Raw genomic sequence first — 23,119 nt, 5'->3', positions numbered from 1 at the left:
GATGACAGCATGAGCATCGGCACCAGAAGGACATACAAAGAGTCCGGGGCCAGCCAGATCAGTGGGGCCCTCTGCAGGGCCATCTGAAGGTTCTCCCTCTGGAGTCGCCTCAGAGACTTCTTTCTCCCATAGGCGTGGGCCAGCTGGCACCAGCCCTCCCTTCCAGGGCTCCACACTTCCTTTCACCTGGACCTGCCTGGCTCCCCCTCATCCTCAGGTATGGGCTGGGGTGGAGGTGGGGGATACTTTGTCCCAAGGGAGAGCTCAGCCTACTGGGGTCTGGTCAGTAGCCAAGCTGGATCCCCTGCCTGGCGCCTCTCCCCTGCAGCTGTGTCTGCTTGTCAGGGCTCAGCTGGCCTGGCCTTTGGCTGCCCTGAGCAGGGCCCAACATCCCTCAGGGTCGGGGTTGAGGGTGTTGATATCCTTCTCTAGGGAGGTGCTCCAGGCAGGATGGAGGCAGGAACCCTATGGATGACCAGGAGCCATTGATGCTTTCACCCTATCGCAGGAGCAGTCTGCCTGGGTGGGTTGAAAGGGGGCACCCTCAGACCCTTGCCCAGAGCCCAGGGCTCATGGAGAGTGCAGTCTAGGCATGATGCTTCCACATCTCTCTTTTCTGACTCCTTCCTCCTCTTTCCTTTTTGTGTTTCAGAAAGGGCCCAAAGAACCCAAATTCTTGGAGCTGTGATTTTTTTTTTCTTTTTAATCTTTCTATTTCCTTTTGGGCATTTAAATATCTCCCTTAAATATTCCCACTTCACATTTCAGTCTTCTCCAGCCAATGGGCCCTTCTAAACCCTGGAAACTCAACCCTAGGCAGAGCCTAGAATGGCCTCAGGGTGGGGCACCCAGCTCCTGTCTCCAAAGCTCCCGAGACAGGCTGCAGGTGTTTAGAGGCCAAGATCAGCCCCCTACCCCTAGAAGTTGTTCTGCCTTGCTGAGCCAAGGTCTTAGGGTACCCCCAAGGGCAGATCAGGGAAAGTTGATGCCAGAGCCACCTGTGTGTGCTGGAAGCAGGGGTGGGGAGGCAGCAAAGAAGGAGCACAGGTGCCAGTATGAGCCAGCCCCCGGCTTCGGTGCCAGCCTCCAAGCCCTCCATTGCCAAGAGAGTGACAATGCCTTTCTCGGGATTGTTGTGAGGATTAAGTCATTAAACAGGGGATTATGTAAGGAGAGTGGAGAGCTGAGAGTTTCAGGAGAACTCCAAATCCAGAAGGCACAGTGCTGACCCTATCCACTACCCCCAGAAGGTGCAAGGCTGGCAGGCTGCATCCCTGGGCTTCACAGGAAACAAGATCTGCAGCTGGCAGAAGGTGGGGCTTGAGGGGCCAGCTCCGACTGACCAGTTCTGAGCCAGCCTACTGGCCCTAGACCTGGGTGTTGGGGGGAGGGGAAGAAAGTTCTGTCCAGAGTCCAGGTAAAAGGAGGCGCCAGTGGGGCTTCAGATGCACCCATGCCGCCGGCTCCTATTTCCCCAGTTCCTTGGCAGCAGGGAGAGCAGCTGGGCTCTGCAGAAGTTTCTGGCCATCGCTCACTCCCGGTGTTCAAACCAGGCAGGCCCCTGCCTTCCTCTCATTCTAGATCTGCCAGTGTAGATGTGGTGGGTGGAGGCTGAGGGCAGGCAGTAGATGGATAGGAAGGGTATGAGCTCCAGCAGCTCCTTTCCACACACTCCCAGACTGCCTGCCTGGGTTGGGGGGGCACAAAGTGCATTTTCATTGTATGATTAAATTACTTTCTTGCCCTGCTTGCTCCCTTCCCATCTGGCCTCCCCTGGGGCTTTGCTCATGCTCACCCTCTCACTGGAACCTTCTGTCTCCCCATAGTCCCACTCCCCACCTCCACCATGGCCGATACATAAGCCTCTGCCTGGCTACCTGCCTGGGTGGCTCCAACTAGCTCCTGTCATGTCTCCTTTCTGCACCCCCAGACTCCTCCAAGAAGTGACCTACAAGTCCTGGCCCCACTGCTACTGCCTCCCACCTGCTCACACATAGCCGCCTGCCTTTGGCCCCACTACTCCACGAGTATCAATGACCTCCTGTGTTCAAAGGCAGGGATCACTGCCCCCTCTCTAGCTGACCACACCTTCCCTGGCTTTCCTCGAGCATCTCTTGAGTCTCTCCTGCCTTTCTTCCTCCTATTTAGGTCTACAGTTTCATCTGTGTCTTGGTTGTGGCCAGTAAAATGCCCTCATGGGCACTGGCTCTCAGGGCCCCCCAGCAAGGTCCATTATTGCATCCGAGAGTGGTTCCTGGGCAGAGGTGGAGTCTGGCTGAAGCTGTGTTTGGGGGTGAGAGGGCTTGGTGTGGGGGAGGGTCTTTGCAGTCAGGGGCAGCCTCTGGATGAGAGGGGACCATGTGGAAAAGTAAGAAGACTCAGGGAATTATGGAGCTAGCCCCCAAACTGGAGGGTTCCCCTTCAGGGCCTGGCCCAGCCTTCCTCAGACAGCCCTGCAGTCCTGACACTGGCTACCCTGCAATGCCTGTAGCCCACAGAGCCCTGGGGCTGCTCATGTAGTTGCCTTTGCCCTGCGTCCTGGCCTGGGGATCTCCAGGGGTCTAGCTCATTCCCCAGGACCCAGCCAGCCTCGAGTTTTCTCTTTTTGGAGCCCTCGCAGAGTCAGATGCAGCTCTGAGTGGCAGGGAGGACCTGGCCTGGGGGACCTCTAAGAATGCATTCCCCAGCTGTGAGCTTCTAAGCCTCTGGCCACTTATCTTCCCCTGTTGATAGATGGATGTTGCGGGTAGGCCCCTGCCAGCCCCACAGAAGCCCTCGGAGGCTTGCCTGACCTTCAGTGCAGCTATAAACAGCACAGCCTGTCAGCACTGCTAAGAGCTGCCCAAGAAATAACACTACGTGCTCCAGCAGCCCCGAAATTCCAGGAATTGCAGGCACAGCTACCCCAGAATAGTCTCAGCCCGTCCCCCTTCCTCTCCCCAGAGACCCTCTGTCCTCAACATGTCCCCACCACAGCTGGGAGAGTCCGATAAATACAGGAACTGAAACCAGCAGAGGAGGAGGAGAGGCCTCTAAGCTGGTGCTCCAGGTAAGCCTGCAGGCAGGGCGGCTGAGGCCCTAGGGATGGAGGGCTACCATAGAGAGGCAGGCCCCTCCTGGGTCCAGGCTCAGCCTCCCACTTGACCAGACTCACAATCAGTCCTGGTAGACAACATTTGGAAAGTTTTCACAAGTGTCTGTTAGAAAGAGCTCTCACAGGTGTGGAAGGCACCATTTTATTTTAATTAATTAATTTATTTATTTTTGAGGTGAAGTCTCACTCTGTCACCCAGACTGCAGTGCAGTGGCTCGATTTCAGCTCACTGCAACATCTGCCTACTGGGTTCAAGCAATTCTCCTACCTCAGCCTCCTGAGTAGCTGGGATTACAGATGCACACCACCACACCTGGCTAATTTTTGTATTTTTAGTAGAGACGGGGGTTTCACCATGTTGGTCAGGCTAGTCTCGAACTCCTGACCTCAAGTGATCTGCTGCCCTTGGCCCCCCAAAGTGCTGGGATTATAAATATGAGCACCGTGCCCAAGCTGCTATCCCCATTTTAAAAGTGAGAAAAACTGAGGCTGAGCAGATAAATGAGGCGACATAGCTGAGAGCAGCAGAGCCTGACAAAGCATGCTCCTCTCCCCAAAGCGCAAGCATGAGAGGCACAAAGGCGAGACCCTAGACCATGGCTCTAGCCTCTGGCCAGCTGCCAGGGCGGAGTCGGGGCTGGGCCTTTGGAGCTGCTCCATCTCTGGGCTGCTCCCCTTCCCCACTTCCTGGAGAACTGGCTGGGGTGGAGTGAGAGGGCAGCTCATGTTGCAGGCCCAGCCACACCTGTCTAGGATAAATAAAGGCATTTCCCTGCCACCCTCCACTCCCAGGCTACCTCTTGAACCCCCTTCTCTGTGGGTCTGCAAGCGGAGACCCTTTGAAGGGAGGCTTGAGGGGCTGCCACTGCCCCAAGGTTGCTGCCATGGGCCCCTGGGCCTGCGTCCTTTCAGGAGGAGTTGCAGCGCACACCTGTAGCTGAGAGAGGACAGGCCCCACCAAGTGCCTCTCCGGTAGTCCCAGTCAGAGGGCTGAGCAGGCCGGTATGGGAGTTAGGAGTGACCAGGACACAGGAGATCCACCCATGGCCATCCCTGTCCTGTGAGCAAACTCGAGCCTCAGTTTGCCAGGCTCTGAAGCGAGGTGATGATCCCAGCCTCGCCTGCCTGCCCACCCCACAGGGTTGCAGACTCCTGCCTCTGGGGCCCTATGACACAGGCTCAGGTCCTGGCTGGGGTGAGAGTGGGTTTCCTCCAGAGAGCTCTGGCCCTGCCTCCCCCTTAGGGAGATGTCCCTTGTGCAGAAGGGCCTGGCGAGCCAGGAAATCCTACGGCCCTGGTGGGATGGTAGTGCTGTTTCTGCAAGGCCTGCCTGGCCAGTGGCACTGAACCAGGACACAAGGCCAGGCTACCAGCAGCCCACCACCAGAATCTCTCAACAAGCTTCAAGCCCTGGGGAGGGCTCCAGCACCTAGTCCAGCCTGCTCCATGGCTCAAGTGATGTGGAGTATGCCCCTAAAGGAAGCTGAGAGGCCATTATGACCATCCCCCAGTGCCCTGCCTGAACTTGGGGCTCTATTATTAAAAGTCCCCCCAGTCACTGGATCCAGCACATCCCCACACACCCCCTCCCTGCAGTAAGGACATTCCTCCTGGTATCTAGCTTAAGGCCTCTGGACTGCCATTTAAGCCCCTGGCTGGCTGGGGCCAGGTGGCACATAGACCCTGGGTGAGGTCATTGACTATCCTGAGTGCCACTGGGACTGATGGCCAATTTGCACCCATAGGGATAGGGCAGAGAGCACCAGCAGGAGGCCTCGAGATGGTGGCACTGGGGCAGGTGCGGGCGCAGACCCAGGCAGGGGAGGCCACAGGACCTATAAGAGAGCTCCACCTTGTACAGGAATGAGGCCTGCAACCATGGGGGTGGGAGCTGTGTGGGGTCATGGGGAATCCACTGGGGCTCACATGCCCACAGGCCACCACATCATGCAAAGTGTGCTAGCTGTGGGTGTCCAGGACCCTGTGGTCTACAGGGCAGTCGGTCTGGAGGGGTGGAGTCTCCAGGTTAGCACAAGCCACATCTCCAGCTGAATGATGGAGGGCAGAGCCTGTTCCCTGTGCTAGAGCCAGGCCAGCACCCACCCTGGAAGCATGTGGCCTCTATGGCTATTATGAGGCTCTCACGACACCCCTGGGTGGGGCTTCTACTTCTGGGGTCCCTCCAAGTACCCACAGAACCCAAAGTTCCAAAACAGAGACTACTCCTCCAGTGGGGGTGTTGTCTCCTGACCCTCTTCCCAGGCCCCCAGCACCTCTGCCAAGCTCCTTCAGGCCTTGCCCGCTTAAGTGCCTCCCCTCCAACCCCTTTCTCTAGCCTCCAGGCTCCAGCCAAGTCCCTAAGGCCCCGGAGAAGAAACTGTCTTCTTGTTCTCCTGGTAGGCAGTAGCCCAGATATCCCTGCCCACCCACTACCCTTCAGTGACAGCCTGGGGGCCTCCTTGTCGCTCCTCGTGCCCAGGCTAGCATGGCCAGGGGCTCAGCCACCAGGCAGGGTTGTCCTTGCCCTGTATGCCTCACAGTTCACCCTGAGCCTTGGGGCCTTCAGCCCTGTCTTCAGTGTCTACCAGCGCCTTGCTGGGGAGTCTCTGTTTGACAAATACTGACTGAGCGCCTGCTATGGTCTAGGTGCTGGCCTCCCATCAGTTCCTGTTCCTGAGCGCTTCCTAGGAGCATGGCCAGCTTTCTGCCTTTCTGGTGTTGCTGTCTCTAGCCAGGCAGCAGAGTTACTCAGACAACCCCCAGTGTTCTGTATCATCCACATCAGGCCGTGCTGCTCCCCGTCACAGACATCACAGGACATGGGGCCATCTCCCCAGGCCCCAGCGCATGTGGGGAACAAGACATGAGACAAACAAAGCAGCCATGGTGAATGGGGAGGAGCTCAAGCAGGTGAGGGAGGAAGGCCCAGCCCCATGAGCCAGAGGGCTGGCATCTCAAGCTTGGGATGGAGCGGGTGCTGGAGCCCATACTCAGTCCAGCCCAGCCCCACGCTCTGAAAGCAGGGCAACCAAGGTCAACAGTCTGTCTGTCAATCTATCCAACTATCCATCACCTGCCCTCTTCATGCTTGGAATCCTCCCTTCCCGAAGCAGCTGCCCACCTCTGGGGAAATGTTCCGGGCTTGGGGGCACCCAGAGCCCACCCTAACAGGGAAGGGATTAGGAAGGCACTGTGTTCTCTGTCCAGCTACCTGCCTGCCTGCCTGAAAACTCAGCATTTTCTTCTTTGCTGAAAACACCTACCACCTGTTCATGATGTCTCACACTCATAACAGGCCAGCAGGCTCCGGTGAGCAAACAGCTGTGGCTGAGAGCAGAGGACCAGGCCAGTCCCAGGGGATGGGACATGCTCTACTTTCTGAGAGCCTCAGAAAGGACAGACAGACAGATGGACATTTCCTCCAAGTGTTCCCACCCCCTCGGGTGCCAAGCTGTGGCAGGGTGCACTCACCCGGGAGATAGTGAGGGGCATGTTGAAGTCCTTGCCCCCCTGCAGACGGAAGCCCCAGGGCCCGGGCCCAGTCAGGGTCACACTGTAAGACATGTCGGTGCTGTCAGCAGTCACCTCTGTGGACAAAAGGTAGAGAGGATTGAGTGAGAGGGCACTCACACACTCCACCTGCCTGGCCCACACCTCTGTCCCTGCCCCTGCCCCCCAGCCTTGCCTGCTCTGTCCCTTGCTGTCCAGCAGGGCTGCGTGGAGCTCCTGAGAGGCTCCTAAGAATAGCTGGGAGCAAATGCCATCGACACTGATATCTGCCCTCGGCTGCGCCCATAAATGGACTGAAACCCTACACTGTGCCCGCCCGCCTGTGGCCTCCCACCGTGACTCACATGGCTAATATAGCCCCTGGGGAGGGATGTCCGGCACCTAGCACCCCCCAGGGGGCAGGAAGGGGGACTGGCCAGGTTGGTGAGAATGCCCTGGTCTCCTTGCTCCTGTGTCCTCTGGAGAGCGCAGATACTCGCTTTTCCTGCTCGGTGGTACCCATCCTCTTGCTCAGAAGATGGGGGAAGCTGAGCTCCCTTGGGCAGAGGCTTTGCTGCCCTGTGGTCCTTGCCCAGGATTCTAAGATTGTGCTTTATCCAGTGTGGCGCCCTGGAGGTGCCTCGGCCTGAGCTGAGCCTCTAGCTGGTCTGGGACTGGCCCAGGGTTGTCCAGCCATAAAAATGATCGTAATAGCAGCAGCTCTGGGCATGGCCAAGCTCAGCATGGGCCCTTTACTCCCTGGGATCCTGAGAAGCTGCCACCTGGGACTGCAGGAGACAAGCCTCAAGGAGGTTAAATGACTTCTCCAAGGTCACGCAAGGAGTGGATCCAGGCCACACTGGAGCCTGGGCTGATTCCTACAGGATGCATGCCAGATCATGGGCTCCCAGTGGCCACGGATGCCTCCCAAAGCCCTAGTCCTGGGCAGCTGGCCCTCTGCTTGCACCCCTTGGCACAGGGTCTGAAAGCAGGTCTGAGGCAGGGCCATCCCTTCCAGACCCCCTGGGGGACCAGCCAGTTATTCCTGGCTCTCCTGTCTCATTTGTACTCTGGAAAACTTGACGGCAGCATGGAAAGCTCCAGCTGCCAGTGCCACACGCCAGGCCCGGTGCCCTTTGCACAGGAATGGGGGGGGGCAGGGAGAAGGGAGGAGACGCCATTTGCTCAGCTGCTAGGACACAGGGCCAGGAGGGGCAGGGAAGGGAAGCATGTGTGGCATGTTCAGCCCATACCCCAGAGACAATGTGTTCTGGGTGGGGGCCTTGGCGCCTTGGGACTTCTGCCAGTGTGGTCTTTGGGCCAACCCCTTCCCTAAGAAAGACCTCAGGTCCCTATGTGATCTGGAGATAGTTCAAGGCCCACCCCCACTCCCTGGTTGAGGAAACTGAGGCTCAGGGGAGGCAACTGGATTGGCTGCTTGCTGGCCCTCTTGGAGGGCTCTGGCTTGAACCCTCAGGAGTCAGTGCAGGCCTGGGTGTGAGTCATTTCTCAGCTTCCAGCCTTACACCTGGGGTCTGGCACATGCAAAGCGCAAGGTAGGATTGCCCATATTACTGGGTTGTTTGGTCAGTTACCCAAGGTCACAAAGCTATCAAGTGGAAGAAGCCAGGGAAAGACCTGTGTCCCTTCCCCACTTAATCACCTCCTTCACCCTATCTCACGCAGCTCAGCCTAGGAGGCCAGCAGTTTATGGCCAGCGTCCCGCCCTTGTACCATTCCCTGCCCCTCCCGGCAAAGCCCCATGCCATTCATCCCTAACTCCAGCCTTATTCCCTTTCCTAGGGGTGTCTGTCCATCCTGCCAGGCTGGGGAGGACCCAGCCAGCAGGGCATAACCAGTGTGGAAGAAGGAAGGCACCCACCCTGCACAGGGCTGGGGAGCTGGGGGAGGCTGTACCTGGAGCTGCAGTCTCTTTCTCTGGCCTCTGGCTCCTGTCTGATGAAGCTCGCCTCTGGGGAAAGGGAAGGTGGCAGGAGAATGCTCTTAAAGGCAAAGGTCGACCTCCCTCCATCTGCCTCCCCCGGGAGACTGGAAGCCAGTCAGAGAGCAGCTGGTACCCATGGGCTGGGCGGAGCTCAGTGGCTCATTGGGGAGTGAGTGGGAATGGGGGCCAGCCTGGCCTTTTCCCCTTCTTTTTGGTACTCCCTGAAGTTTAAGGTGGGTCTGCAGAGTGAGAGTCCCAAGAATGGGGACAGAGAGAGGGGAGGAAGCGAAGTTGCTGGAGCCATCAGAGGCGAGGCCCTGGTTCTCGCTCCCGTAATAGCACCAACAGGTAAAGACCATATTTGTCTGAGGACACCTTCTCCGCTTTTTATTTTTCTATACCTGTCAGATCCACACAGACCTGGGAGGAGCTGAGACCACTACATGAAATGAATCACAGATGCAGAGTGCGCACGCATGTACTTGGGGTGCATTCAGATAGGTAGCTATGGGAGAGCGTGCCTGCAAATGCCCGCGTGCACAAGAATGTGGGCCACAGTGATACCAGTACACTGGGAGAAGAAGCCAGAGGTAAGTAACTGTTCCAGTGTGCAAAGGGAGGTCTGTGCTCAGCTTCAGCTGTTGCCAGTGGGAGATGCGGGGCTGGACTTCCTATGCTAGCGACAGGCCCAGCCTGGGTGCAGAGGCTCATAAATAGCCAGTGTGTTCCCTGGAGCCATCACCATTGTCATCAGCTGGACAATTGCAGCACACAGCATTTGAGGAGAGGCAGACAGCTCGGGAAGCAGGAGGGCCTGGGCACACACACTTCAGGCTGAGCCTGGGGTGCAGCTGCTGAGTTGCAAAGTGGGTGCGGAGGATATTGTGGGGTAGGAGTTTTGAAGTGTGGAGAGGGGACATGGGGGTGGGACTTTGAATTCCATGCAGCACGGGTGACAGGGCCCCTTCCAGAGCCTGCAGGCTCACAGGGTAATCCTGGATCTGTGTGTATGAGGGAGCTGTTGGGGGGCTGGATGTGTCCCAGAAGAAAGGCAGAGCCAGTGGGCGTCCTACATCCTGGCGTCCAGGCTGGGGAGCAGCCCCTTGGTCTGCAAACAAACAGTACACATCTGTTTAGTGGAGGAGCAGTTCACTGAAGGCAGTCTCTCAATGACCCTCCATACACTGGGTCACTGAGGGCTAGGGGAGGTTGCATGGAAGGGCCAGATTGTGTCCTGGGTCAGGGATGGGCCTTCCCAGAGTCCACATGCCAGAGTAGGAACCAGCAATGTCTAGCGTTGCCTACAGAGCAGCTCCTGGGATGCTCCCTGGGCTCTTGACTCCATGGGTCACAACTGAACTCATCCTCACCCCCACCAGCCAATCCTCTCCTCTCCTCTCCTCTCCTCCACATGTGGAGACTGAAATCACCCCTCGCTCCTGCTGCCCTTAAATGGGTCATTCCTTGCCTGCCCTGCAGCACTGGTTTCCTCTGGTCTTCACCCTGCAAAGCTGACCAACCCCCTTCCGGGGCTACCTGTCCCCAGGTCAGTTCTGGAGACACCTCAGGCCAGTCCCTGATGGGGCCTTCCCACTGCTTCGACCACTTCCTGCCCCTCTTCCTCTCTTTTGTCCCCCACTGCCAATCCCCAGGGTACCTCTGCCCCAGTGTTTGCACAGTCACACAGGCTGTATCCTCATCCTGGACCACTCAGTGCTCCCCACACTCCCTGCCCGGGCTGCCTGCAGATCCCCAACCTCTACCTTCCTGGGGAGCATTGGGGACTTGCCCCTGCTTTCAGTACCCTGCGTGCTCACACCTCGATGACAGCACTTATCACATGTGTTTGGTGACTGCTGATGGCTGCCCAGCATCCCAGCCTAGCCCAGTATCCCTCCAAGACAGGCACTGTGTCTTTCATCAGTGCCTGGTCAGCCTGGGGGTCACTGCCAGGCCTTTGTCCTGGACTTTGGCATGCACAGTGCCTGGACTCCAGGACAGGGGGCAGTGCCCTTTGGGGGAATGCTGGGGGAGGCTGAGGTACCCTAACTGCAGGGACAGCCCAGGACTCTAGTTCTTGGACGCAGAGGGCACAGCACTAGGGAAGGAAGAAAAGCAGGAATGTGCCTTTGGCCTTGGACCAGCTAGGGAAGCCTGAGGAGCCCAGGAGCCGGGCTGGGGGTGTTGTGTGGGTGTGACAGGAGGGGCAGACAGGGAGTTGTCAGCTGGGGCGAAGGGCTGCCTGGGAGCCTGTGCACATGGCATTTCCAGTGTTCCAGAATATGGCCTTCTCTAATCGCCATCGACATTCCGTTCCATAGGCACTTGGGCCGACAGCTGGCCTTCTTTTAATAGCCACAAATGTTCTGAGTGACATCCTGATCTCAGGACATTCATGGTGAGCACATACACAGCTTGCAGCCCCTTCCTCTCCAGGTATGTCCAACCTTGCAGTCACACAGAGAGGTACACATCACCCATACTTGGTCACATGCATAGCTTACAGCAGACACATTGGGGCATGCTCAGTCACGTGTCACTGGGTGTCAGAGTGACAGAGCATGCGCCGGACACATGGCCACACACATGCTCGAGCTATGCTCTGCCAGCTGCAGACCCCCTATCCTCGTGGACACACACATGTACATTCATCATGGCACAGCACAGCCAACAGCACTGTGCAGAGTCAGAGTTACACGATCACACACAGACAAGTGCAGACCACACGCAGGCCCTCTCAGAGCATCTTGGAGTCACAGAGACCCCTAGGTGGACAAGGAAGAGCTGCGGGCGCTGGGAGCAGGTGATTCCTGAAGGGTATCGCCCTTGCCCACGAGAACAAGACCCCTTTCCTGGCCACTCCCTGGGCTACTCGCCCCTAATCCCCACCCCCTTATGGATTGGCAGGTACAGGATCCAATCACCTTCCCTGGAGTCTCTGCTTCCTGTCTCTGGGGCCTGGGCGGTGCCTTGGCTTCCAAGTCCTCCAGACCATGACCATAGAGGGACCGCCCATTCGCTTGCTGCGCAGCTCCCCACGCAGCAGCTGCCTCCATGTGTGTCCAGCCCTGGGAGAGGTGAGAGAGTGACTCTAAGGTGAGAGGGACAGTCCACAGCTTTGGTCCTGCCCCCTCCCCCACCAGGCCCTCCTCCATCCTCCCACACGTATTCATTGTGGGAGGCCCCTGACACCATTTGCACGATTTCTGGTCACCAAATAAACCCCGTAAATTGTGCGTGCCTGTGCCAGGGTGTGTGTGTGTGTGTGTGTGCGCTTGCGTGCAGGGGTGTTCGCCATCTGCACACCTGCACACTTTCCTAAGCACGTGACTATTTATATTTGAACAGATGGGTGGTCTTCACGAGGGTCTAGGCCTCCATTAACAGATTAGATTTTTCTTTGTTGTTCACTACAGCGGTTTACAGGAGGGACCCCTGACAGCACCTCTCAGTCCCTCAACTGAAACCCCCAGGGATGCTGGCAGCCCAGGGCGATCACTGGCTGATCAGTCGGCAGCAGCTCTTGCTGAGGCCCACAGAGGGAGCTGTAGGTAGAATTAAGGAGGAGACCAAGTGTGGCCGGGCCAGGAGCTGGTGGCATACGGAGCTTTCCTGGGGGCATGTAGGGGCAGCAGAGCTGCAGGCACCAAGGAGGGCTGACACCCATCCCTGGGCACACTTGGCCAGCGTTGATGTGAGACACCCGTTTTCCCTTTCAAATGAGGACGTGGACCCTCAGAGGAGATGAGTGACCTGCCCAGGCTCCCACAGCAAGCACGTGGTAAGCTGAGGCTCAAAGCCACGTCTCCCATCTCCAGGGCCCATGCCCATTCTGTAGACTCTTCAAGGCTCCCAGGATGTGGGGGCTTACTGCTGAGGAGCAAGGAGCTCCAAGCTAACTCCTGCCTTGTCTCTCTGGAGCCCTATATAGGGCCAGATGCGCTGACCTCTTCAAGCTGCGGCTCCAGTGTGGAAAAGGACATGGCCTGGAGTTGGAAGACCTGTGTTCAATCCTGGCCCCACTCCTGGGAACCCCCAAACCATCCCCTCTCTGGCCCTAGTGCCCTTCCTATCAGGGAGGATGATGAACTCCATGGGGGTGTTGGGAGGGGCTCTTCCTGCCAGGGTACCAGCATCCTGAGGGTTCCTGAGTCTCAGAGGCAGCTCTGCCAGAGCCCATGTCCCTCCCAGAGCCCTAGGGCTGCCTGAGGAAGGGATGGCCAGGCGCAAGCCGGTGAGGGCCCGAGGTCCTTACCACCTCACTCTCTGAGCCCAGGGACTCCTGGCGCCTTCGTCCGGAGATCCAGCTGAGGTTGGAGGTGTGGCTGATCAGTGTGGAGCGGTGGGTAGAGCGGTAGCTGGGGTAGGGGTGACTGTGACGGCGTGATACACCCAGCAGCACCCCCAGGCAGGGCAGGTGCTGGGCAATGGCCACCCTGCAGGGGCCGCACATCTGATTAGGTCCAGGGGATGGGCAGAGAGATGCAGGGGAGGGGATGGATGCACAGACTGGTACAGGCCTAATGTACTGTTACAAGAGCCTTGGGGAAGTGGAGAGGCTGAGACCCTGGGAACTATGGCAGGTGATGAGGACAGAAAGACAGATGCTGAGTGGGGAGATTGACAGGCTCACAGGGCTGGGGGGAGGGACAGACAGACTGTGGGTGGTAGGCATGCAGGGAGTGCCTAGTCAGTTCCAGCCTTCAAGTGGCTGGCTCAAGCCACATCTCTGGTAATGGTGACGAGGGACACTCCTGAGCAGACTCTGTGCTGGACACACTCAGGCCTGCCACTGGCCTTGGGAGGGCAGTGAGTGACTGACACCAGCAGGCAAAAGGAAGCACCGAGGGAGAAGCGGCCTTGCTGGGTTGCTGTCAGCACGACACTGGCCCAGAGCCACCCCAGGCCCCTGCCAGGCCCTGGGAGCAGAGCTGAGCACTCCCTATGTGGTCTCTTTAGGATGACACTATTCGGGGGTGCTTAACTTCACAGGACTGTCCTGGCTGCCCTACACCCCAGCTCTGAAGGCCCCATAGTTAGGATTGGACACTGCCCAGGGAGCTCTGACCTCCCTCCACACTGTGCTCCTGGGAAACTGGGGCAGGGGAGGGAGGCACACTAACTCCAGACCCCACTCACTGTTACTGGCTGTTCCCAACTGCTGGTGGCCCTCATCCAACACACATACAAGAGACAGGAAAGGTGGTGGCCCCTGCCCCCATCTGCAGGCCAGGCCCTCAGATGCCATGTTGTGGGGTCCTGGGAAAGAACCACACCTGTACTTGGGGTGGGTGATGGCATAAATGATGGGGTTGTGGATTGCAGAGGCCTTGGCGATGACAGCTGGCACCGAGCTCATGTAGGGTGTCAGGACGTGTGCGTACCTAGGACAGAGAAGGTGTGGTCCCCAAGCTAGCTGGCCCTCCTGACACACCTTCTCCTCTGGGCCAGGTCCTGCCAAAGCCCAAATCCTAATCTGGCCCAAACCAGTACAGCTAAGTCAGCCTTATAGGGAAGAATTGGCAGTGCCAGGATAATTCCTTATTTCATTTTTTAGCTCTGTCACCTGGGCTGGAGTGCAGTGGTGTGATCTCAGCTCACTGCAACCTTTGCTTCCTGGGTTCAAGTGACTCTCCTGCCTCAGCCTCCCGAGTAGCTGGAACTACAGGCGCCCACCACCACACCTGGCTAATTTTTGTATTTTTGGTAGAGATGGGGTTTTATCATGTTGGCCAGGCTGGTCTCGAACACCTGACCTCAGGTGATCCACCTGCCTTGGCCTCCCAGAGTGTTGCGATTACAGGCTTGAGCCACCACACCCAGCCTGTGCCAGGAGAATTCTAATCTGAGTGAGTGGGGTGGAGCAGCGGATGGTTGAGAGTGCGGCCCTGGAAGGAAGATGTGGCAGGTTTGGGGTGAAGGACCCCAGGTCCACTGTCCCTTGGAGCCTGTGCTGCTGGTGATACCCCGCTTACCCCCATTGACTCTGGTCCTTGGAGCCCAGCTCTTCCCACATTCCACCTCAACCATGAGAAACCCCACAGTAGGGCCCCGCGGGAACCAGGCCATTTCTAGAAGGTGTCCTATCTAAACAGTTCCAAGGTTTAATAACCCTCACTTCTCAAAAGCACTTCTGAAGTTGAGCCTGCATCTGTGCTGCTGCAGAGGTCACAATTCCCAGACTCTAGCCACAAAGGGCTAGAAGGGCAGCTCTCAGGGGCCCATTCCTGGAGATGGGCAGCACCTCTGGTTGTGTGACCACAGCCCAGGCAGAGAGGGAAGAGAGGGAGCTGTGTGTTCCAAAGGGACTGGCAGGCTGTCTGCCCAAAGCTGTGTGGGGCCAGAGCTCCTCTGCATGTGCCCTGGTGCCTCCAGGAACTAGGTGGCCCCCCACCCACCCTGGGACTGGGAACCTTACCCACGGAGAGAATAAGCTGTGGATGGCTGAGGATGGCTGGCTGGGGTTGGCCGGGAGGGAGAGGCTGCCCAGACTTCTTGCTCCTGCCGCTACCCCTTCAGCCTCTTTCTCAACCCTTTAGCCACTGCTCACCCAGCAAAGGCCACCAGGGCCACAGCGGAATAGGGAGCCCAGGAGAGCACAAAGAGGAGGATGACCAGCAGCATGATCTTGGCCATCTTGCACTCGCTCTGCAGCCGCTGCCGCTGCCACAGGGACTCACCACTGCCTTTGCAGGCCCCGAAGGTCTGCAGAGCCCTAGGAAAGATGCATAGTCTGGGTCTGACTCCAGCCAGGTGGCAGTGAGCACCAGAGGCACGGCTGTTGTCAGGGAGCCTCCCTGGACTATCCTTGGGGGGCACTCAGGAGAGTGTCATTCCTTCCAGTGCAGGCAGCCCTGACTTCCAGAAAGTTTTCCATGATGTGAGGCCTCAGTTGCCCCCCATGATTCTGTGTGCCTTCTCAGCCCCCTCAGCCATGCCTAAAAGCCATCCCCAGAAGCCCTTGTCTCCTGAGGCTTCCATTGACACCACTGCCCCATAAGCACATGCCCAGCCTGCCTTCACCCACTGGGCATGCTCTGGTGGGCTGGTGCAGGTATGAGTGGTGGGGCAGGGGCCGCCTGGCCAAGGGGCCAGCCCCCGTCCTGCAGTCCCCCTGCATGCTTGGCTCTTACCGTCCTGTCTCCCGGATGGCCCTGAAGATGAAGATGTAGCAGTAGATGATGATAAGCAGAGGGAGAAAGAACACGAAGCAGCAGAGAAGCATGGTGTAGGCGCGCACGGCCGGCGTGAAGCTCATGTAGTCCCAGGAGCAGGATGTCAGCAGCCCCTCAGGCACGTAGGCGCCTGAGAGCCAGAGCAGGCGTTCAGAATATGGGGTGGCATTGACCTCGGCTCCTTATCTGGCAGGAGCTTTGTATGTGGCATTTGCATAGCCCTGGCCCCTGACCTAGCCTTGTCCAGTGCAGTAAGGAAGCTGGAGGGAGTAGGGATGTCCTGTAAAGCCCACTGCCTCCCATTCCTACTAGATTTGAGTAGAAACCTCACTGTAACTGCAAGGCTGTGCTTGCCAGGGCTTCAGCCAAAGGCCTGGTCTTGCCCCAGGAAAGCTACTGCCTCGCTCTCCACCCCTCCACCTGCAGAGGCCTCATACCCCAGCCCCCTGCCTGTCACTTTGCCCCATGCAGAAAGCCTCTGTACTTAGGGATCAGCTGCCTGGAAGATTCTCTGGCCCCTGATGGGACAGTGTCAGTTTCCCTTGCTGAATATCCATCTGACCTGAGCCTCAGGTAGTTCCTGGGTACCCCTGCCCCCCACCAGCTGGCTGACCCAAGCCCACCTACCTCCCTTTGAATGTGCCCCTCCCAGTCTATGTGCCCCTCTTCCAGTTCCACCAGCTCACTTACTCCAGCCAAAGAAGGGTGGTAGACTCCAGGCCAGGGCATAGAGCCAAACTCCCAGCAGGACAAACGCTGCACGCCTCGTGGACGCCACACCAATGGTGGCCAGTGGGCGTGTGATCACCAGATAGCGGTCCAGGGCGATGGCCATCAGGGTGATCATGGAAGAGATGCCAAAGAGAGCTCCACAGAAGGCATAGAACTCGCAGCCTGTGGGCACAGCCCCTGCACTGAGTCCTGGGGAGGAGGGTCTGGGGACGGAGTGCACTCTGCTCCGGCCCTCGCCTCGAAGGAAGAGCAGGCCTGAGTGCACTCCATCCCCTCCACCTGCCACATCTGGCCAAGGCTGGCAGAAACCTCAGAACCAACACCGTCTTCCCTTCTTGCTCATTCACGGGACTGAGGGCAGCTACCCAATCTCTGCCCAGGAACAGCAAATTACCTCCTCTGGGCCACCCTCCACCGTGGGCATTCCCAGGTCAAAACCTTCCTCCTCCCTCCAGAAAAAGGGAGCCCGAGTGTCTACCTGTCTCCCCAAAGAGCCACCGCTTATAGAGGCTGCTGGCGAAGAAGACTGGGGCTTGGGTGAAGGACATGAGGAAGTCGCTGACCGCGAGGTTGATAATGAACATGTTGGCAGGTGTCCGGAGACCTCTGCTCCTGGGAGGGCCGGAAGCTGTTAGGAGGTGCTTCCTGACACCTTCGGAGCTATGGGGAGCCTTCTGCACCCCCCAAGTACACATATGCACACACTGGCCACACACTCACACATGCACGCACATGTATGCCTAGTCAGGCATGAGCTGCAGGGCCACAGAGCTAGCCCACTGGCCTGCAGGGACCAGCCGAGCAGCTGTTGAATCCAGCAGTGCGGGCTGAATGAGGACCCCAAGACAGCTCCCTCAGAGTGAAGCAGGGGACAGTTTCTCTCCAAAACCTGAGGAATGGCCCAGCGCAGGTCGGTTCTTGGGTAATGTCCCTTTCCTCTTCTTGCCCTCTAAATCCCTCTTCATGACTCACACCATCTCCTTGGCCAATTTGATGGTTTTGTTGAGTCCCTCCAGGCCAAGTTCTCCCTAGGGGCTTCTGCTCAGGCTCCTCCTCCTGCGTGCCCTGACTGTGCCTTCCCACGGCTTCTCACGCCTCCCTCCTCCCCCACCCTTTCTCCAGTGTCACGTTCTGCCTGTGTCCTGCCCTGCACAGTCTCTCCAGTCCTCACCCTTGGGGATGGCAAAGGGCAGAGATGCTGACAGCTGTGCATCACGGCTGGGCCAGGCACGGCCACCAGCCTCAGCTCCTGTTGTCATCCTTCTTTCCATCTACCCTGAGGGAGGCCTCATTGTTCCCATTTTCCAGACAAGACACTCCCACCCATGAAGTGACTTGCTCCAGTGCACAGCACTCAGCAAGTGGCTCATTTTCGGGGCAGTACACGTCTGTGAACTTACTGCATAATCACAGTGACTGCATGAAGCACAGCTCCATTTTGCAGGTAAGAAAAGGTGAGCTTGAGGAGGAAAAAAGAGGTGCCCAGTCCTTCAGCCACGAGCCAGGCAGTGGGACAGATGGAGAGGGACACTGGGGGTGGGTGTCAGGGGTGTTTGAGAAACTTGAGGATCCTGGTCCCCAGGGCTGCTCTCTTTTGGGGGGTGATATGGAGATTCGCTCTGTTTCCCAGGCTGGAGTGCAGTGGTATGAACTTGGCTCACTGCAACCTCCACCTCCCGGGTTCTGGCAATTCTCCTGCCTCGGCCTCCCAAGCAGCTGGGATTACAGGCACATGCCACCACACCTGGCTAATTTTTGTATTTTAGCAGAGATGGGATTTCACCATGTTGGCCAGACTGGTCTCAAACTCCTGACCTCAGGTGATCTGCCCACCTTGGCCTCCCAAAGTTCTGAGATTACAGGTATGAGCCATTGCGCCAGGCCTAGGGCTGCTCTTCAAGGCAGAGGGAGGATACTCTTTGGGGCAGGTGATGGCAGAGGTGAGCTGAGAGCAGGGCAGAATGGTCAGAGACCCACCTCCACATATTCTGGGCACATACCGCCTCCACAGAGGATGCACCTGGGTCTCAATTGGCCCCAGTCAGTCAAGTTTCCCTGGACCATTTTTGGCCCTTTCCCTGACCTTGAGGAAGACGTGGCCCTGCCCTCCCTGCCTACCCTCAACAGTGCCCTGGCCAGAGTTGGAGCCAGCTGACCTGCCAGCATGTTCTTCCCTGTCTGCATGGCTGCCACCCTCAGTGCCCTGGGCCCAGCACCACCAACCAGGCACCTGCAGAAGGTATAGATGACCGTCAGGTTGCCCAGCATCCCCGTTACTCCCACCAGCAAGATCACTGTGCCCAGGGTATAGTGGGCATGGTCTGGAACATCAACCGTGGGGAAGGGGATCCAGGCAGCTGCCCAAGTCCCAGCTGCCTGCAGAGACAGAGAAACAAGGGAATCACATTATTCCTTGTCATCTTCAAGTAGTCCTGAGAAGGAAGAGTTAGGATTCTCAACAGGGCAGGTGGGAAAATTGAGGCTCAGAGCGGCAAAGCCACTTGCACACACAGCTCGTAAGTAGCCAGGCAGAATAGAAGTGCAGGTCCTTTCTAAAGCTGAGCCCAAGCTCCTAGATCATGGCACAGGGGTCTTCCAGGAGTGGGCTCAGATCACTGGCTGGAGGCTGGTAGGACAGACATGCACCTGGCAAGCAGGGACATGGCCTGGGTCACCCTATCTTTCCTTGGGGAGAAGGCAGAGCCAATTCCTGGGTGCATCCCTGCCTGCAGTATGGACTCCAGCCCAAGTGCCCAAGACAGTGTTTGAGGTCTCCAGACACGGGGCTCCTGGAGTCGGGTGGAGCCCTTCTCAGGAGTCCCATTCCCTTCTGCGCCTTAGAGGAGAAGCTGCATTGTTCCATAGCATAACTTGGTACAGCTGACCTTGATGCCTGGCATAAGAATGAAGGGAATTCCCTTTAGAAAGAAAGCTTAGGCCCCCCAGGGTCACTGAAGGGAGGTCATGACCATATGAGGTCAGGTCAAAGGGTTGTAAAGACTCCTCCCACCCTAACCCCTTTCTGGAGAAGAGAGGGTGGCTTGGTCTCTATCCTGCCCCAGTGGCCCCTATAGCTACTGGAGTGTTCCCATCCTGTCCAGCACCTGGGCCAGCATCCCCAGGTCCTGAGGGGTGCTCTCAGCCCTCTCTAAGTAGCAGTGCTATTGATAGAAAGTGGCCCTGGGCCTGGGCTAGGATGATGGAGGTGGCAGAAGGCACCTGACGCTTCACTGTGGGCTGAGTGGATCCAGAGGCCCAGGATGTGCCCTCCTCCCTAGAGGAGGTATCCGAGCAACCTCTGAAAGGAATGGGTGCAGCCAAGAACAGGTCTGGCCATTCCAGCCCCTTGTTCTCAGGGCTGGCCTTTCTGTTCCTTGAACGCTCTCCATGAGGGAGGACATTGCTTGCACCCTCCTCTATCAGCCTGCTTATCAAGGGGTGGGTTTAGAGAGATCCAGTTATGGCTCGAGGCCCCACGGCAGAGTTCAGACCTTTTCTCTCTCCCTGTCAAAGACCCTCTCTCCCTGTCAAAGACCCCTGGAGGGGACCAGGAAGGGGACAGGGAAGGCTCTGTGCATGCACATGCTCGTCCAGGCTTACCGTGGGGCTGATGGATGGAAGCTGGCTCAGGCTGGAGATGCTACTCTGGGAACTGTCCCACCTGCTTGGTGGGGCTGGGGTGGTCATGCAGCTAGGCTCCTGGGTTGGGCTCGGCAGGACTCTGGATCCTGTAGGAAGGTTCATCCTGAGCTGGGATGGTCCTTGCTCAAGCACACAGAGAAGTCAAGGGCACGGGGATCTCAGGTCTTCAGCTGTGCTCAGCTTCCCAGCTTGCTTCCATCCTCAGCACGCCTGCTCAGCCTGTTGGCTGCTGGCTCCTGCGTCCAGCACAGATCCAGGCCTAGAGCTGCTCTTGGGGCTGGCGGCTGTGTCTGTGTCTGGTGAAGCGCAAAGGAGTGAGTGTCCCGATTATGGTGACTCAGCCATGGAGTTCATCCCCATCTTTATATAGTGGTGTGGGAGCTGCACATGCTCAGTCGCTCATGCCTCCAGCTTGCTCGGACAGAGGTCCCTGGGTGTCTGTCTACGAAGGTCTGATGACGGTGGCATGAATGTGTGTGTGTTTCAAGGGAGATTTCTGGGATGATGGTGGCATGAATGTGTATGTGAGTGTGTGCAAGTGTTTCAAGAGAAATTTCTCAGATGACGGTGGCATGAATATGTGTGTGTGTGTTTCAAAGTTTTCTGGGATGATGGTGGTGTGAATGTGTGTGTGTGTGTGTGTGTGTTTCAAGGAAGATTTCTGAGATGATGGTGGCATGAATGTGTATGTGTGTGTGTTTGTGAGTATGTGAGTGTGTGTGTGATATATATGTGACAGTGTGTGTGTGAATCTGTATGTATGTGTTTAGTTGTATGAATATGTGTGCACATGTGTGTGTGTGTGTATGTAGGGGTTTAACAATTCCTCGCAGCTGGGAGCAGTTCTGAGTTAACACAATGTCCCATTCAATGTGGACCCCACTCTCCAACCTGCTAATTAAGAGAGGGCACAGGTGAAGGGGCAGGCACAGGGGTTCCAGGGGAGAAGTGCTCATCAGGTGTCCACACACCTACAGGCCTCAAAAGAGCACTTCAAAGAAAGGTCAGGGGACTCGAAACCCCCCTCTTGGGGCCTTTGGAAACCCACATCTCACCTGACAGCATCCTTTCTCCATGGCCCATGCACTGCAGCCCTGTGGGTGACAGTGAGATCTCCTCTGGGCCCCCGCCTCTCACTCCTGAGCTTCTGTCCCACTGGGAAGGCTCCTCATGGTGCTCGTGCTCCCAACCTTTGCACCCTGCATCCACCTGGTGGCTCGTCTTACCAGAGCTTGCCATCCACTGGAGCCAGGAGGGTCACGTGGGCAGCCTCAGCCTCCAGGTGTCCCCTGTGACTACTGCTGCCCAAGCTGTCCTGGCTCGAAGCTGCGGTCCAATGTGTGGGAGCCCTGGCCTTCCATCACTGTCCTCTGGTCAGGTGGCTCCTGTCCTCCCTCCCAGGTGCCTGGCTGTGTTCACCTTCCCTGAGCACTTCTCTTTCACAGGCTTGATGCAGGAGGCGGGGTCGGGCAGCCTCTCGAGATCCCTCCTGGTTGCCCACTGACTGTCCCATGGGCCTGTCCCATCCAAGGCTCTCAACGCAGGGACAAGTGGGGAAGGGGTCCTCATTGTCCTCCCAGTCCCCATTCTCGCTGGTGCCCACTCCCTCGGAGATGGTCCTGGGCATCTCTTCCTCCCCTAGTGCCATTCCCGGGGGCAGGCTGACCTCAGCACTTGGTGCCGGGGTTTCTGATGGGGCTGAGGTAGTCACCCACATCCCCCCTCCATGGCCCCACTTTGCTCTGGTTCCTCCCTTACAGCCCTTGCTTCCTGCTGCAGCCCTAAAGGCAGGTAGAAACACAAATTCCAGACAGAGAATCTCACACTTAATCCTTCGATGGCTTCCATAGCTCTTAAGACAGAGACAGAGCCTGAACATGGCAAGGCGGGTGGAGGGAGGTACTACATCACCTGGTATGTGGGGATAAGAAATGGGTTTTAGGGGGAAACACATACACTGAGGCTCAGCAAAAAACAGGCATGCTATTTCCTCTGTGCCTGCATAGGCCAGGCTGCTGTCACTACATGGGGCTCAGTGTCCCCGGGGACCTGCCCTGTTCCTGCCCCTTTTCCATGCATGCTTCTGAGCAGCCTTGTTTTCGGGACAAGCAGTTGAGCTCAGGCGCCAGGCAGTCTGTGTGTGGCTGCCAGCTGATTGGGGAGGTGTCTGAGAGCACCAGCTGCCAGCACCTGGAGACCTTGCTGGAAGCTGGATTAGGCCTTGCAGGAGGAGGAGGCCTGATCCCATGGGGAGCTGAGTTCAAGTGTGGCTTCTCTTGATGAAAGAGGAAGACCCATTGAACCTGCCTAGCTCCGTGCCTGGAGACCAGGCTGGCCTCCTCTCAGACCACCAAAGGCACACAGCCCCTCTGGTCACCCAGCCTCTGCTCACGCACTGCTCCTGAAACCTTCTCCTGTCCCCTGCTCTGGATCTCAGCTCAAATTCCACCTCCTCCAGGCCTCTAAGTGCCCAGCTGTTCACCTCCTCTCTGTCCCTCGGTGCATCCACTGATAATGTCATTTGCAGTGACTGTTGTCTGACCATGTCTGTCTACTTCCTTGGAATGCAAACAGGTCTGTTTTGTTCATCTTTGAGACCCACTGCCTAGCAGAGCGCCTAACAGTTTGTATCAGGAAACCCAAAATCTCCCTGGTCCTTGCTTCTCAAAGTGTGGCCGGAGAACTGGCCGCTGATGTATACCCCTCCTGCAGCTAGTTAGAAACCCAAGGCTTCCCAGACCTGACTCAGGTGTAGGTGCACGAGGTGTGTCCATCCTCACATTAAATGGGTGAGATGCTGGTGTAGGCTCTTGGGAGGACTTCAGGGGTTGGTAACAGGTGGTGGAAGAGCCGATCTGAGGGGACGCTGAGGCGACCTAGAAATTCGCAAGAGTGGGGCGCATTGCCATGGCTGAGGCTGGAAGGACCACAGGAGGAAGGGGCTGCTGTGATTCCAGGGGCTGGGGCTCCCCAGCTGGGTGCCACCAAGGCAGGATGCTCACAAGGAGGCATGGCTACTGGAGAGGTGCGTGGTGAGCAGAG

At 57.5% G+C, this 23,119-nt stretch overlaps 2 protein-coding genes across 17 annotated transcripts in view; both read right to left on the bottom strand.

The window, feature by feature from the left end:
- Window positions 1–8,634, bottom strand: part of LDB3 (LIM domain binding 3) — a 69,349-nt gene extending 60,715 nt beyond the window's left edge. For 8 of the 15 annotated variants that reach the window (XM_035266116.3, XM_054242876.2, XM_078345364.1 and 5 more), the window contains exons 1-2: window positions 8,501–8,634; window positions 6,566–6,681 (exon numbers count right to left, since the gene is read on the bottom strand). In XM_035266116.3, coding sequence (XP_035122007.2) covers window positions 6,566–6,681; window positions 8,501–8,615 — 231 coding nt within the window. In that variant the 5' untranslated portion in view covers window positions 8,616–8,634. Of the gene's footprint in view, window positions 1–6,565; window positions 6,682–6,779; window positions 6,844–8,500 lie in introns of those variants that run through there. The other 7 variants (XM_035266126.3, XM_017978947.4, XM_078345365.1 and 4 more) reach the window with 1 other exon arrangement.
- A 260-nt stretch (window positions 8,635–8,894) lies between these two features.
- Window positions 8,895–20,416, bottom strand: OPN4 (opsin 4). Of its 2 annotated transcripts, none has more exons than XM_035266128.3 (10): window positions 20,036–20,416; window positions 18,666–18,811; window positions 16,914–17,047; window positions 16,394–16,597; window positions 15,662–15,833; window positions 15,079–15,243; window positions 13,805–13,912; window positions 12,784–12,964; window positions 11,453–11,596; window positions 8,895–9,636 (listed from the first exon to the last, which is right to left on the bottom strand). In XM_035266128.3, exons 1-10 carry the CDS (start codon window positions 20,177–20,179, stop codon window positions 9,598–9,600), a joined length of 1,437 nt encoding a protein of 478 aa, XP_035122019.1. In that variant the 5' UTR covers window positions 20,180–20,416; the 3' UTR covers window positions 8,895–9,597. The 2 variants fall into 2 exon arrangements, with proteins under 2 accessions (XP_035122019.1, XP_078201497.1); XM_078345371.1 differs by having other exon boundaries at window positions 16,914–17,041.
- Window positions 20,417–23,119: the final 2,703 nt, after the last annotated feature.

This window comes from Callithrix jacchus, chromosome 12 (genome assembly GCF_049354715.1).
Source record: "Callithrix jacchus isolate 240 chromosome 12, calJac240_pri, whole genome shotgun sequence".
Classification (NCBI taxonomy): domain Eukaryota; kingdom Metazoa; phylum Chordata; class Mammalia; order Primates; family Cebidae; genus Callithrix; species Callithrix jacchus.
The sequence above is the reverse complement of the archived record's forward strand: the minus strand, read 5'-3'. Positions and strand labels throughout refer to the sequence as shown.

Excerpts from the sequence above, each read along its gene's own strand:
- OPN4 (XM_035266128.3), bottom strand. The coding sequence starts at position 20,179 with ATGAACCTTCCTACAGGATCCAGAGTCCTGCCGAGCCCAACCCAGGAG. Across the intron at positions 18,812-20,035 it reads TTCCATCCATCAGCCCCACG|GCAGCTGGGACTTGGGCAGC; the intron begins GTAAGCCTGGAC and ends CTGTCTCTGCAG. Across the intron at positions 15,834-16,393 it reads ACCACCCTTCTTTGGCTGGA|GCGCCTACGTGCCTGAGGGG; the intron begins GTAAGTGAGCTG and ends TCTGGCTCTCAG.